Consider the following 16,427-nt stretch of genomic DNA (forward strand, 5'->3'; position numbering starts at 1 on the left):
TATGTCAATCTCATCATTTGCTGCTATACTCTCTAACTCTCCCATCTTATTTCTTAGACTTCTGGCATTGGCATACAGACATTTCAAAGTGTGTTTTTTGTTTGTATTAACAACCTGCTTTTCAGTTATTAGGGATAATTCAGAAATCATTAGCTTTGGTGATTTTTTACATATAGGCACATGGACTATATTTGCTTTTAATGGAACCTCTCTGTTGGGATGCCCTAACTCTCCTGTTTCATTAGTATCCTTCAAGGATACATTTCTCCGAACCATGCACTGCTGAGTGACTGTCGGCTTTCCCCCTTGTTCTAGTTAAAAGCTGCTCTATCTCCTTTTTGAAAATTAGTGCCAGCAGCTTGGTTCACTCTGGTTAAGATGGAGTCCATCCTTTCAGAAAAGTCTCCCCTTTCCCCAAAAGTTTCCCCAGTTCCTTAAAAAGCTGAAACCCTCTTCCCTGCACCATCGTCTCATCCTCGCATTGAAACTCTGGAGCTCTGCCTGCCTCTGGGGTCCTGCACGTTGGAACAGGAAGCATTTCAGAGAATGCCACCCTGGAGGTTCTGGATTTCAGCTTCCTACCTAAAATCCTAAATTTGGCTTCCAGAACCTCTCTCCCACATGTTCCTATGTCATTGGTGCCCACATGTACCACGACAGCCGGCTCCTCCCCAGCACTGTCTATAATCCTACCTAGGTGACGAGTATGATCCTGATCTCCTGTTTTAAAGGCAGGATTAGAGATATTGCTGTGCAGACGGAAGGCAGGAGTTCAGTATTGGAATGCAGGATTTGCTTTTTTGGAATTATTCAGTGCAAATGCACAGCTAAATAACATATGAATGTACTTGTCTTCTGATACACTGAGATAATTTCATTGTATTTTAATCTTGCCTGTTTATATTCAGCCTTCATTAAGGATTTAGTCTGGGAAGCATTTTCCCATAGACACAAAATGAGAGAAAACCTTTAGTACACAGGGCCCAAAGAGCAGCTTTAGCCTTTCAGAAACCTTTTGCTCAGTATGGTGTTTCCCACATCAATTATAACATGGCCTTTCAAATTAAAAAAAGGCCCAAGTTTATCCTCTTCCTCTTGGCAGGAGCTGGGACATGCTAACGAGAGAAAGACACTCTAAATCTTCCAATCTATTGTAAATCCTTATCAGTTCAAGAGCCTCCCTCATCTGTTCCCCATATGCCAGTTGTGTGATGAAAAGCGGCGCCAGGGCCACACTCCACCAGTGACACTACGATAGGATTGATTGAAGCGGCAATGACTTCCATATGCAGTAGCACTTTGTACTCCAAATTCCCTTTGCCTTGTGAAGGTTTTGGTGGTGAAACCCATGCAGTGGACAGATACTAAGCACCATTGAGCAATCAGCCAATCATAAATCACAAGTTTAACAATTTAGCCAATTGGAGCATTTGGTAACATTTCGGTGTCCCTCATCTGACAATGTAATGCTGTCATAAGGTAGAAATTCTTACAGTACTTGAATGTATCTGCTTTGAAGTGCTGAAAAAGTGCGAAAAAGTAAAATATAAATAAAAAAATAAATAAAACGACCTCCACACATTCTAAAAATGGATTGTTCTGTCTTAGTTGACAGGTGCGAGAGGAAAGCTTTCTAAATGAAATTAAAGCTACTGAATTACCAGTTGTTTCAATTAACAAGTAGATGCTTTGAAAAGTGTCCATGCTATATCCGAAAATTATATTGTGCAAGTTCAATAGCTAATGATAATAGGAAAATCAGAGATACTGCTCATCCATTTACTCATAGGTGATGATAGAATAACAAAGGAAACCTTATAGATCAGCATTGCTGAAGGATGGGATAACCAGCACAGAATCTAATAAGGGTATCGGCCTTTCTCACCTTAATTATTATTACACATTGCATTCCATTTGCACCCCAATGTGATTTACAAGCACATAAAAACCCATGCAGAAAAGAGCAATTTGTAACACAATACTAAAATTACATTTCATGACATAACATTACATATCTCCCGGTATGCGCTGAAGAGCCGGCAAAAAAAGGGGCAGGGCTGGGGCAGGGTGGGGGACGGTCAGGACAGCTGGTGCCAGCAGCCAGCCAGCGCACGCAACTTACTACTGCTCCGGAGAAGAGGTAAGTATAGAAAAGAAATTGTTAGAGGGGGTTTTAAAGGTCGGGAAAGAGAGGGGAAAAGGCAGGCAGGGTAAGTAGGGGGTGTAGGAAGTTCCCTCTCCTGTATTGGAGCGGACTGGCAGGGAACTGGGAAAGGCCCAGTCTATTGGTGCGCACGTTTTGTAAAATTTCCCCCTTACGCGTGTGAGCCAATATAAAATCAGGCGTGCATGTGTGCCTGGGTAGCGGATTTTATAACATGCGTGTGGCAGTGTGCGCATGTTATAAAATTGGCACATCCATGTGTGTGCGCCAGAAACTGCATGCACATGGATGCCCGCATGCAGGTATGAAAATTCACCTTTAAGAATTTGGCCTGGATCCTAGATTTCAGCCACATTTCATCAGCCTGCCATAATCTGACAGTATAAGTTTATAGTCTTGCTTGCCTTCCTTAGAGCTGAGACACACGACTTTTACTTCCCAAGTACCACTTCTACCAGGGTAAGAAGGCCTTTCGGCACTCTGGTAAACAGCAAAGGCAGTAAAAGTTGTTAGGATGCTGTTTTCAGATTGCACACCCATCCTCCTCTCCCCCTGCCCAATACACCAACAGCCTAAAGGGAGAGAGAACAGAAGAGATGAATGGGTAGCAGGGATTTTTAGGTTCCTTACATTAACATTTCTCCTAGGTTCTGTTGCACTAACATTTGGGCCAGGAAGGTCTATACCTGTGTAGTGCCTAATGGGACCAAACACATATCTAGGGCTGCAGACTTGACTGAGGCTAAATTCTTCTCCAATTGGCTCCTGGAGACAGAAACATTGGAAAGTAAAGTGGGACACAATGTGCTTATTTTCAATTCAGTACCAAGAATGCTTTCAGACACACACACACACACACACACACACACACACCTGTATTATGTTTGAAACAAGACTGTGCAGCAGATCATGAGACTTGCATATGGTCAACAGATGTACACTGAAGAGTTCTGCTGGACGATGGTAGACGTGAGACTAAACCCAGCCTAAATAGGGTTAAAACTATAATAATAGCTCTGCCATCTACTCCCTTCATCTCCTGTTAATCTGAAATTTAGGTTGTGATTTCAAGGAGTGACGATGATTGGGGAGGAAGCCGAGGTTTCTAATTTGAGTGAGAAGATAGAAAGAAACAGGTAAAGAGCCATGCATGGTGGCTTCCTGATTAGTGCAGGGGATGGAGTGGAAGAAGAGTCTCTGACAGGAAAGATAAACAGAAGAAAGTGGGAAAAATACTACAATTTTGGTATTTAGCTTCCCACTTCGTAAAACAAGATTTGGTTGGATTTAATTCTGTAGTTTGCTATAGAATTCTGAATTTCTGTTTCCATTTAAAGCAATTAAGCAACTGAACAAAATCTCAAAGCTACATTTGCCCCAACAAGAAACGTGTGTTTTCCAGTTAGTGAGATGAGTTTTATTAGATGCATAAAACTGGGACACACCGTCCAAATCACCAAAAACAGCCCCGAGTCTTTTGCACATAATGTTGCAGAATGTAGTCGTTAACATCACAGATGATGATTTGTGAATTCACAGTCTAAGAAGCCAATGTACTAAAAGTATCTTTAAATTTTGCAAAGGTGACTTTGCATGCTAAAATTGCCGTTAGCACACGTTAAATAGAAATAATGCACACTTATCGCTCATTTAGCACAGGAAGAATACTTTTTTTCCGCAAATATTTTAGCACCACATTTTTTTCTTTGCATGATTTATTTGTAAAACCAAAGCTGAGTGACTCATTGGCACTGAATGCACAAAAGTACACACGAGAAATCCTTCACAAATGCTGTTCACAAAACAATAACTGTAGAAACGGCACGCGCACTATTTGGCTACAGGGCTCATTTGCAGATGTGAAGTTCTGCATCTTTTATACCATGGGCCAGAGCATGCTGGGGGTGGTGATAAAAAAACAAACCTAAGTGTCTCCATTGACAGAACTGACTCTGAATGCTGCTGTGCTAGAAAACTAGGAAGTCCCAATTGCATTTATCGTTTCAAACAAATAAAAGCTGGGCATTTGTAAGAACTCTAGTGTTAATTTTCAAAGACATCAGCCTGCTGTGGTCTTGTGATCCCATCTTGTGGGCAAAGCTGCAAATGCAAGCCAGAGGCAGGGAAACAAGAGAAGCTTTGTAAGGGGGAGAGCAGCGTAACCATGGAGACAAGTCACATTCCAACCATGCTCTCAGAAGGGTGACAGCTTGTGAAGATTTGCTTCACTATCATAAAGCAACCTTGTTTTGTGGTTTGAACAGGAAAATCAATGTTGCAAGGCTAACACTTCTCGATTCTTGCCACTTCTAATGCCTTGGCCACCTTGAGAATTTATTTCAACGCTATTGAAATGCTGATTAAAAAGTAACAAATTCAGGCTGAACACTGGCAAAACTGAAATTACCATTTGAGTAGGTTTTCTAATGCCAAACTCCCTGAGATATCTTAATTTGATAATTGTTCAGTTCAAATTGCAAACAGGCATGAAGTTGGAAATAATACTTGAAGGTAACTTATCATTTAAAGCGCAAATGAAATCTGTCATGAAATGTTCTTTCTTTAAAGTTAAGGTTGCTCCAAAAACTTAAACCTTACTTAACTACCAATGACTTCCATACAGTGTTACAAGTGCTTGTTTCGACTCAATCTTGATTATTGTAATTCAATTTACCTTGGCCTTCCTGACTTGTTCATCAAAGCCTTTCAGATGATACAAAATTTAGCTGCAAGAATTTTAACTGGCACTGCTAGTAATGTACATATCACACCTTTTCTGTTCCCATCTCTATCAGTTACCAATTGAATGGACAATAAAATACAAGATGATGACCATGATTCATAAGGCATTAAATGACGACATTGCCTCAATGCATTAGCACTTGCCTACAGATTTACAGGCCAGCAGGAGCCTAAGATCTGTGGGTCGCTGTCTCTTGGATGTGCCTTCTATAACAGCCATACACCTGGCAGAATAGCAGAAGTCAACTTTCATGGTTGTCGGACCCCTACTTCGGAACTCATTGCCTGAAGATCCAAGAAAGGTGCAATGTTTCTCATCCTTTAAAAAAAAGAAAGCTGAAGACTGTCATTTTTATGGACACATTTGGAATCTATATTGTCGAGCTGGTTTCTTCATCAGCTCCAAGGGCTTCAGAAACAGTGCTTATAATACGTCAGTAGCGGCCTATATCATTTACTCTGTGCCAGTAGGTTCATTTTTTTGTTCTTGCATTGTTTTACTGTAAATATGAATGTTTTAATGGAAGTCACGAAGAATATTGGCTTGCTGTGGTATACAAATGTATTAAATAAATATATACATTTCCCTTTCTTCTCCTTCATAGCCTGAGTTCTTAGTATCATATTAATGTTGGTCTTGCTGCACCTGTCCCTGTTTACCTGAAAAGTCTTTTTTTTTTCCCATGCCTAAGTCTCAGCTCTAGATTAGCATTAGCTGGGGGGAGGGGGTGACAATTCATTGCCCCTTAAATGTCAATCCATCAATTAAGTTAGTATGTGTCTAGAGCAAAGAGAGAAGTCAATGACCAAAAAAGATTAAGCTTACATACTTCAAATCATTGATATGGTCCAGATCAACGTAGTTCCATCTTGGTCCTATTTCCTCCTTGCTCTTATTTTTGGGGTCTTATTTCTCTTGTCTTGTTTCCTACATTTTTACAATTTCTGAGAATAACAAGGAAAAACATTAGTGTGGTTGCTGTGTTATTCACCTGAATGTCTGGAAATAAAGGTCAACGAAAAAATATAGAAGGCAATATTTTCTTACAGGACTAACTTAATACATTTCTTGACTAGCTTTCCAGAGCTAATACTCCATTCATCAGGTCAGAATCTGATAAAGTATATGTAATACATAGTATATGTAATACCTATTAATAATGTCAATGTAAAGCCTGTTGCTAAGTTATTGTTAAATGTAAACCGCGGTGATGTATCTCTTTACGTACTGCGGTATATAAAAACCCTTAAATAAATAAATAATAAATAAATAAAGGGAGAGTAACTCCTGAAAGCTGTTGCACGTCCTGGCCGCGTTGGTGCTGTGACTGGGCCTGCTCCCCTCGCGCTTCCCTCCACAAGCTCCGGCTCCTCTTCCCTTGCCATGGCTGCCAGCTCCCGACATCCCCGACGTTCTCCTTGGGCCTCTCCGGCTTCCTCCACGCCACAGGCCTCTCAGCAGAGCTCCCATAGGGGCTCCATGTCTTCAGCCTCCTCGGCCCCGCCCCTAGGCGCGTGTGCAGCCAACGTCTCCACATTTAAAGGGCCGAGGGCGGGAACCTCGGTCCAGACGCCTTCCAATGACTTCACTTAGCAGGACTATAAGAGGCAAGGCCCTTTCCCCAGAACTTCGCCTTGGCAATCGGGTCGACTCCTCCGGTGTAGCTAGTTGCTGTCCTACGTTCCTGCGTTGTTCCTGCTTCCTTGTTCCAGTCTCTGTTCCAGTGCTCCTGCGTTCCTGTGTTCCCGTGGTCCTCTCTGTGTCCCAGCGTCTGTCCTGATTCCTGCTCCTCGTCCTCTTCTCGTGGTACCTTCTCGGACTGATACATGGTACTGACCTCTGCTTGCCTGACCACATTTGACCGCTGCCTGGAACTGACCTCTGCCTGCCTTGACTACGCTCGGACTGATCTCGGAACTGATCCTTGCTTTGGCTGACCACCCTCGGACGGATACCCTGGCTTTGACCCTTGCGCTCCACTCGAATACTGTTTGCTCCTCCTGTGATCACCAGACCAGCCTGCTCGGACGCTGCCTGCGGACTACTTCAGACTAGACCAATAGGCGCTGCCTATCTCACCCGGAGGACTTTAATTTCCTGTTGCCTTCCTGAGGTCTCCGGTGATCCTTGTTTGGGTCTAGTCCCTCCTCTCTTCACCAGCCGCACACCTTTGCTCATGATGGGCACACCTCTCCGCTACCTCTCTGGGAGACCCTCTAAGGCCCACCTAAGTCCAGGCGGTCCGGGCACCCAAGGGCTCAACCTGCGGAAACCCCGGATTGCTATTGGCGAAGCTCCAGCTAGCCTCTGTCTCCTTGTGTGCTCCGCCTCCTGGTGGCAGGCGCACTCTGGGTCCGAGCAGAGGGCCGTACCAATCCTGCCCCAGGCCAAGGGTCCACCTCCAGCGCAACAGAAGCTAATCAAGAAATGTATTAAGTTAGTTCAATAAAAAGCTATCTCCTTAACAGAGAGTAGGATTAAATGGTCAGTTTTCTCAGTGGAAAAAGGTAACCAGTGGAGTACCTCAGGGATCTGTACTTGGATCGGCGCTTTTTAATATATTTATAAATGATCTGGAAAGGATAACAATGAGAGAGGTGATCAAATTTGCTGATGATCCAAATTATTCAGAGTAGTTAAACCACACGGGGATTGTGATAAATTGCAGGAGGACCTTGTGAGACTGGAAGATTGGGCATCCAAATGGCAGATGAAATAGAATATGGACAATTGCAAGGTGATTGTTACGGGGAGTGGACCCTTGGGTCGGCTGAGACTGATGGAGTTGCACTGTGGGGACCCACAGTGGGCATCGCAGCCTGGAGGCGGTGCTGAAGAGGTGTTCCGGAGAAGGCTTCACCACTGGAAACCCGAGGTCCCCCCAGGAAGAGCCCATAGGGACCCAGGCCTCTTGGATGTAGGTGTGATCCTATGCGACCAAGGACCAGAGAAGCAGCTGAGAGGTAGTCGATGGGAGCAGAAGAGCCCAGGAGGCAAGAAGAGACCACCCTTGGAAGCCCGTGGTCCCCCCGGGAGGAGCCCTTGAGGACCCGAGCTGCTGGGACTTAGGAGAGGCCTCCGGGCAACGAAGAACCGGTTACCTATAGAAGAGATGAAGATTGAAGACGAAGTCCAGGGACAGGCCAAGGTCAGAAGTCCGAAGTCAGATACTGAAGACAAGCCAGGAACGGAGCTGAAATTGAAGTCAAGGACGAAGCAGGGTCGGAAGCTAGAAGTCAGAAGCCAAAGCCAGGGACGGAAGCTGAAGCCGGAGTAGTGCACGAAGCAGGGTCAGAAGTCAGGAGCCGAAGACAACAGGAATCCAAAGCAGCAACTAGCAAACTCAGAAGAGTGAACCTTGTTGCAAGGCGAGGTCTAGCTGTGGCTGCCGGGTTTAAATAACCCGGCAGCGTCTGACGTCAACGAGGAGGCTGTCCTCCATTTCCCGCGCTGGCCCCTTTAAATCCTGAGCCCCGGCGCGCACCTAGGGGGCAGGGCCAGTGGCGGAAGGTCGGCGGTGTCTCCCTCGCAGAGGGAACACCGCAGCAGGTCGTGTTTCAGGCCTGGACGGCTGGAGAAGGGTTCCCGAGGCCTGGTCTGGCCGCGAGTTGAGTGAAGGACCCCGGGGCATGGCCCAACACCATGTCATCTTCGCGGCACGGAGGCCGCAAGCCCCGGGCTCGAGTAGCGGCTGGAGCCGCCCCCGGGGCCTCCTGCAGTGGCTGGAGCTGCTGTCGTCTTCGGGCCTGCTTCTCAGGCCAGCCTGCTTCCTCTCCACGTCAACGCTGGGCAGGCCGCTGTCCATGGTCCTACACAACCAGCTTCCTGCTCCATCTAGGTGTCATAGTGGATAACACATTGAAATCGTCGGTGCAGTGTGCTGCGGCAGTCAAAAAAGCAAACAGAATGTTGGGAATTATTAGAAAAGGTATGGTGAATAAAACGGAAAATGTCATAATGCCTCTGTATCGCTCCATGGTGAGACCGCACCTTGAATACTGTGTACAATTCTGGTCGCCGCATCTCAAAAAAGATATAATTGCGATGGAGAAGGGTACAGAGAAGGGCTACCAAAATGATAAAGGAATGGAACAACTCCCCTATGAGGAAAGACTAAAGAGGTTAGGACTTTTCAGCTTGGAGAAGAGACGACTGAGGGGGGATATGATAGAGGTGTTTAAAATCATGAGAGGTCTAGAACGGGTAGATGTGAATCGGTTATTTACTCTTTCGGATAGTAAAAGACAAGGGGGCACTCCATGAAGTTAGCATGGGGCACATTTTAAAACTAATCGGAGAAAGTTCCTTTTTTACTCAACGCACAATTAAACTCTGGAATTGTTGCCAGAGAATGTGGTTAGTGCAGTTAGTATAGCTGTGTTTAAAAAAGGATTGGATAAGTTCTTGGAGGAGAAGTCCATTACCTGCTATTAAGTTCACTTAGAGAATAGCCACTGCCATTAGTAATGGTTACATGGAATAGACTTAGTTTTTGGGTACTTGCCAGGTTCTTATGGCCTGGATTGGCCACTGTTGGAAACAGGATGCTGGGCTTGATGGACCCTTGGTCTGACCCAGTATGGCATTTTCTTATGTTCTTATACAATTTGAGCATAATCAGGTCGATTTTCAAATTAAAGCTGAGAGGTCAATATTCAAAGCTTTTGACAAGCTAACTTTTGCAGTTTGTCAGATAAAATGCAACATTTAAAATTTTCCCCAATTCACTGGCTAAATTTTACCCAGTTACATAGTTACCTAACATTTACTCAGATAAAGAGGCAGTGCAGGGGCATCCTAGGGATATGGATAAAATGTATTGGGCTAGCATTGATATATAGCACTACTAAGATAAAGTTATCTTGTTAACTCTGGTTGGAAAAGTTACTGCAAAAGAGATAGCCAGATAACAAAAAAAAAAAAAGCATCCTGAGCATTCAAATCCCCCAGCTCCCGCCCCCATTTAAATATTAAATCAGGCACCTGAGAGAGGTGGATAGGCGCTCGTTAAGAGAGCCCTTTTAACACGTGCTGATATTGCATTGGCCTGAAAGTGCCTGATCTCCCATTGCAGATAAAAAAAAAAAGCATAGTTGAGATATATGCTTTGCTATACCCCACATGAAGAATCTGCTTGTGTAAGGCCTGAAAGCTGCTGGAGTAGAAATCCAGTCTCTGAATTTGCATTTCAGTTTAGAAGAGATCTAAAATCTAAGGATTTTGAAAGGAAGACTGAAGTTGTCGAAGGAAGTTTTGCTGGGTTATAGATTCTCTGTGACTGAGGAAAAACAAGAGTGCCTTTTTATAGAACTGTGTGAATATTAAATCCAGAAATTTAAGACTAGATGTCTTTGCAATTGTACATGCAGTTTTGGTATTTATTATATTTTTGGGTATTTAATTTTTCTATAGCATATATTAAGCACACAGAGGTTTTTTTCTTTCTTTTTTTTTTGTAGCTGGAACTCTCAGTATCTTTGTTAAATTTGATGTTTTATTGTGTAGGATTTTTTTTGTTTTCTTTTGTTTTTAGTAAATACTCTGATTTGATCTTTGCAGGATGTACTTCCTGCTTTTGTCTTTTATAAAGTTCATAAATATAAAAATAAAAAAATGTTAATTTCTCAAATTAAGTTCATTCTGGAATCCAGGAAGAAAGTAAACAATCTTTGGGAATAAAGGCTCATGGATTAAATATTTAGGCTTGTAACTTTTATCACATTGAGCCTCATTCTACATGGACTTCCCATTGCCCCATTTTTCGTATAATCAGTAGAGATTGGAGGAGACTTTCATAGAGTCTCGTGTACCATGAATAGCCTGCTGGGGCTGGAGTAGTTTATCTCCAGGGTGTATCACTGAGATTAGATAACAGGAGGAGGATGTTTGACTGAGGATAACCAACGGGGAGGGTGCATGACCGGGAATAGCCGGCGAGGTGCGTGTATGTGTGACAGCGATCGCACAGAGACTGGGAGGCGGGAGCGCGCTAACCCCTCATCTGCCTCTCCCAGCGTCTCGAGGCGCACACCTCTCCTCCCACTGGCCGCGGCCCGAGCGGCTCCGTCTCCCATTGGCTGATGGGGCTGGCCCGCGCCCGGCGGGAAAGTTGATCTTCGATGGCGAGGCTCGCGGAGGTGGTGAGTGTGAGGAGAGGAAAGTCTCCTCAGAAGAGGACGAGGAGGAGAGGAAGGGCAGAGCCCGAGGCCTGGGTGGTGGGCGACAGGGGTGCAAAGCTATGGCCTGGCCTGTGGATGGATACAGCTCAGGCTTCAGGAGGGAGGGCAGAAGCAGAGCCTGAGACTTGGGGAGAGGGGGAACGGATTAGAGCCCGAGGCCTGTGTTGGGGGAACAGACCCTGAAGCTTGGAGACAACAGCAGGATTTTTTGTTAATGGATAGAAGCCAAGCTGGGGCTCCCTTCCACTATGTTCAGCCAATGTGTTTGCCTGCTTACCAGAAATGTTGAGATGCTTCATCACTCCAGGGCCATCTGAGTACATTTAGGTACAGACTGAAAAACCTCTGTCTAGTATTCTGTACTACAGAGCTGTGATGCGGAGGAGCACAGTGCACAAATCAGGAGGTGCTTAACTGACATCAGAGCTGTTTGATAAATGCACAGATGTGTTTAGTTCTGCAGAATGGTGCAGGTCATCCAAAGGCAATCTAAATGTTCAGTCACTGAATGATGATGTATTCCTCCCCCTTTCCATAGCTATAACCTAATTCAAGAGAACCAAGTAATTATATCATAAAACAATACATTGTTCTGCAAATATAGCCATGAAGTTAAGAATACTCATTGGAAAATCCTTACTACGGGCCAAGGCAATAATGTGCGCAGAAAACGGGCGCTCAGTGTTTAGCGCCTGTTTTCCTAACGTGTGCCCAGCCACCTCTCTTGGGCTCCCGATCCAATATTAAAATGAGGGGTCATGCTAAAAAGGAGGCGCTAGGGACAAATGTGCATCCTTAGTGTCTCCTCAGAATCGGGTGCAAAGGAGAGGTGGCTGTCAAACAGGCTGTCAAGTCGGTTGGGAAAATGGACACTCAATCTACGAGTGGTCGTTTTCTCCTGCTGCCGCATATACACGCACAAGATACATGGCTTGGACTGTGTATCTTATGTGTGTCTTGGACGTCCAAAATTTTTTTTCCAGAGAATTAAAAAAATAAATAAATACTGCTTTATTTGATTCCTCCTACATAGTACTATTAGGAGGAATCTCAGAAAGCCAGGTATTTTTCTTTTTTATCATGTGCCTTTGAGTGTAACATACCTTTACGCCAGCCCCAGGCTGGTGTAAAATTTGCCGTGTTGTAAAGGTGCATTGGCTTCGTGGAAAATTTATTGGATCGCGGGGGTTAGCTAATAGCCTCATCTACATGGATTTTCATGTGATGAGCGCTATTAGCTATGCAGAGATTTCGACGCGCGTTTTGGATGTTCTAATCCCCATATTGGATCGGGGGTTGTGGACGCGAGTCAGGCCATGCGCAGCGACTAGTGCATGATATTGAATCGGCCCCTATGTTTTCTGCTTGGTAGTTCTTTGAACTAATAGTGAAGCTTCAAAACTGCACACTTCAACTGCTCTTTCTCTCTGTTCATATATGTATTCATACAGGGCAAATTCATGGGGTAAGCAGAAGGATGACCTCCCTTGTAAGTACCAGTTTTACACTGATTCCCAACCAGAAATTCAGGCGTAGTAACCGCCGGCTCAGCCAGACTCAGCTCTGCAGCAGCGTGGACACAGAATCTCAGCACCTATCAACATTTGGCTACTTTAAAGAGTTGCCTTTGGAGATCTTTCATATGATTTTAGAATATCTCTCAGGTGAGGGGCTTAGAAAAAGCACCATGGACATCCAGTGTCATTTAACATCTAGATACCTGCAGGTACCAAAGTGTTATTGAAAAACTTGATAAAAGCTGTAAGACTTTGCTAACAGAGAAGATATTGGTTTCAGTGTGCTTTATCTGAGTATAGTCCTACAGTTTCATTTGTATTTTTTAAATTAGAATGTCTTCCTGATCTGCACAATTAAATAACCCCAATCAGTTACTTTTATCACTATCCTCTTTAAGGAAAAGCTAGTTTTTCACAAATAGAAACAGTGCCAGAAACACTAACCTTGTAAACTGATTATTGAAGACAATTTGCCATTTAAGAATTTGAATAAGCAGAGCAGCAGACATTCCTCCCATCATTTAACCACTTGTTGATGGAACTGGTAGCCATATCAGTGTTTCTGGTCACCACTGGCCATTGGATATCTTCCACTCTACTCAGAAGATTTGGTAGTCACATGACCACCTAGTAATGAAAACTGGTGGCCAATCATTTTACTGTTGTCATTTTGCCATCTGAATTTATGCCATGCTGTGGGTATGTTGTTTTTCAAAATGAAATTATTCCTGCCCCTCAAGCACCTCCATGTCTTTCTTGAGACATGTGACTTTCTGCTTGGCATCATGATTGCAGCTACCTCTGGTTTATAGCTCAAGAGTTTATACTAAATCAGTATATACTGAACTATTGTAGCATCTACAGAATAATGGATATTTTGGGGGATCTGGCAACTATCTGGGCTATTTGGAATGCATGTTTTGGGATCCATATCTGTAACTAGTTTTAATGTGACTAGTGATATTGTGGCCTTTATGTCAATATGTGCTTGTTTTCAATTACAAGCACCCCCATAAACCACCAGCAAGATTCCCAAATACAACAATTTTTGAATTATCTATAAAACATGCTTCTGCATTCTTACATATCGCCAATCATTCATTCAAAAGAATTTAGATAATGCAAGTAATTTTTTGTTACAAGGAGAAAGCCTTGTTTTCCAAAGGTTTTCCCCTACTCTGTGCCCAACAGAAAACTGGAGGGCAAGAGGTCTCTCAACCCACAGTGTAACATAGTAAATGGTAGCAGATAAAGACTGAAGTGGACCATCAGGTCTGCCCAGTTTAAGTTTGTAAAGAGGTGGATGAAGCGTTGGCAAAAGGCAAAAAGATGCTTGGTTGCATAAGGAGAGGAATGGTCAGTAGAAAAAGGGAGGTGATTTTGCCCCTGTATAGGTCCCTGGTGAGACCACTCATGAAATACTGTATACAATTCTGGAGACCACACTTTCAAAAGGATATAAACAGGATGTAATCAGTCCAGAGAGTGGCTACTAAAATGGTCAGTGGTCTTCATTCTAAAGCACATGGGGATAAACTGAAAGATCTAGACATGTATTCCCTATAGGAAAGGTGAGATTGGGAGATAAGAAACATAAGAACATAAGAAATTGCCATTGCTGGGTCAGACCAAGGGCCATCAAGTCCAGCATCCTGTTTTCCACAGAGGCCAAAACCAGGCCACAAGAACCTGGCAATTTACCCAAACACTAAGAAGAACCCATGCTACTGATGCAATTAATAGCAGTTGGCTATTCCCTAAGTATAATTGATTAATAGCCATTAATGGACTTCTCCTCCAAGAACTTATCCAACCTTTTTTGAACCCAGCTACACTAACTGGCACTAACCACATCCTCTGGCAACAAATTCCAGAGCTTTATTGTGTGTTGAGTGAAAAAGAAATTTTCTCCGATTAGTCCTTAAATGTGCTATTTGCTAACTTCATGGAATGCCCCCTAGTCCTTCTATTATTCGAAGTGTAAATAACCGAGTCACATCTACTCGTTCAAGACCTCTCATGATCGTAAAGACCTCTATCATATCCCCCCTCAGCCGTCTCTTCTCCAAGCTGAAACAGCCCTAACCTCTTCAGCCTTTCCTCATAGGGGAACTGTTCCATCCCCTTTATCATTTTGGTTGTCCTTCTCTGTACCTTCTCCATCGCAACTATATCTTTTTTGAAATGCGGCGACCAGAATTGTAACACATTATTCAAGGTGCGGTCTCACCATGGAGCGATACAGAGGCATTATGACATTTTCTGTTCTATTAACCATTCCCTTCCTAATAATTCCTAACATTCTATTTGCTTTTTTGATTGCTGCAGCACACTGAGCCGAAGATTTTAAAGTATTATCCACTATGATGCCTAGATCTTTTTCCTGGGTGTTAGCTCCTAATATGGAACTAACATCGTTTAACTACAGCAAGGGTTATTTTTCCCTATATGCAACACCTTGCACTTGTCCACATTAATTTCATCTGCCATTTGGATGCCCAATCTTCCAGTCTTGCAAGGTCCTCCTGTAATGTATCACAGTCTGCTTGTGATTTAACTACTCTGAATAATTTTTGTATCATCCGCAATTTGATAACCTCACTCGTCGTATTCCTTTCCAGATCATTTATATATATATTGAAAAGCACCGGTCCAAGTACAGATCCCTGAGGCACTCCACTGTTTTACCCTTTTCCATCCACTGAAAAATTGACCATTTAATCCCTACTCTCTGTTTCCTGTCTTTTAAAACCAGTTTGTAATTCACGAAAGGACATCCCCTCCTATCCCATGACTTTTAGTTTTCGTAGAAGCCTCTCATGAGGGACTTTGTCAAACGGCTTCTGAAAAATCCAAATACACTACATCTACCAGTTCACCTTTATTCCACATGTTATTAACCCCTTCAAACAAAGAAGCAGATTTGTTAGGCAAGACTTCCCCTTGGGTAAATCCAATGTTTGACTATTATTCCATTAAATCATGTCTTTCTATATGCTTTACAATTTTGTTCTTGAGAATAGTTTCCACTATTTTTCCCGGCACTGAAGTCAGGCTCACTGGTCTATAGTTACCGGGATCGCCCCCTGGAGCCTTTTTTAAATATTGGGGTTACATTGGCCAACCCTCCAGTCTCAGGTACAATGGATGAGTTTAATGATAGGTTACAAAATTTTAACTAATAGATCAGAAATTTCATTTTGAGTTCCTTCAGAACCCTAGGATGCATACCATCCGGTCCAGGTGATTTGCTACTCTTTAGTGTTGTGAGGTCCGATCGCGACCACACGCGACTGGACCCCCCTGCCTCCTCCACGCGGGCAGGCCGGGGTCCTCATCTCACGGCGGTCCGTGGCGCACGGCTGCGGCGTCGACGGCATCTAGTCTGCAGAGAGCAGCATCAGGGAAGCTACGGCCGGCCCCGCCTCTTAAAGGGGCCGTGTCGCAGAATCGAGGCCGGCCCCGGAAGATGACATCATCTGGGAGGGAGATTTAAACTCCCTCAGCGAAGGTTTGGACGCCTTCGCAACAGGTCTCTGTGGTTGGTTGGTTTCCTTGCTCTCCTGCGTTCCTGGTTTGACCCTTGGCCGGATTTGGGACTTCGCTGAGTTGCCTGCTGCCTGCCTTGACCCCTGCCTGGTATCTGGACTGAGTTTGCTGCGTTGCCGCCTGCCTCGACCCCTGATTGGATTTGGACTTCGCTGAGTTTGCTGCCGCCTGCCTTGACCCTGCCTGGTATCTGGACTGAGTTTTGCCTTGCCGCCTGCCTTGACCACCCCTGATTGGATTTGGACTTCGCTGAGTTTGCCTGCCGCCTGCCTCGA

General features: G+C 44.1%; 1 protein-coding gene across 1 annotated transcript in view; it reads left to right on the forward strand.

The window, feature by feature from the left end:
- The first annotated feature begins 11,321 nt into the window (after positions 1-11,321).
- FBXO47 (F-box protein 47) overlaps positions 11,322-16,427 on the forward strand; it is a 530,190-nt gene continuing 525,084 nt past the window's right edge. The window contains exons 1-2 of the mRNA XM_029573146.1: positions 11,322-11,413; positions 12,538-12,750. Of these exons, the coding sequence (XP_029429006.1) occupies positions 12,564-12,750 (187 nt within the window). The 5' untranslated portion in view covers positions 11,322-11,413; positions 12,538-12,563. The remainder of the gene's footprint in view (positions 11,414-12,537; positions 12,751-16,427) is intronic.

Source organism: Rhinatrema bivittatum, chromosome 12 (genome assembly GCF_901001135.1).
Source record: "Rhinatrema bivittatum chromosome 12, aRhiBiv1.1, whole genome shotgun sequence".
Lineage (NCBI taxonomy): Eukaryota > Metazoa > Chordata > Amphibia > Gymnophiona > Rhinatrematidae > Rhinatrema > Rhinatrema bivittatum.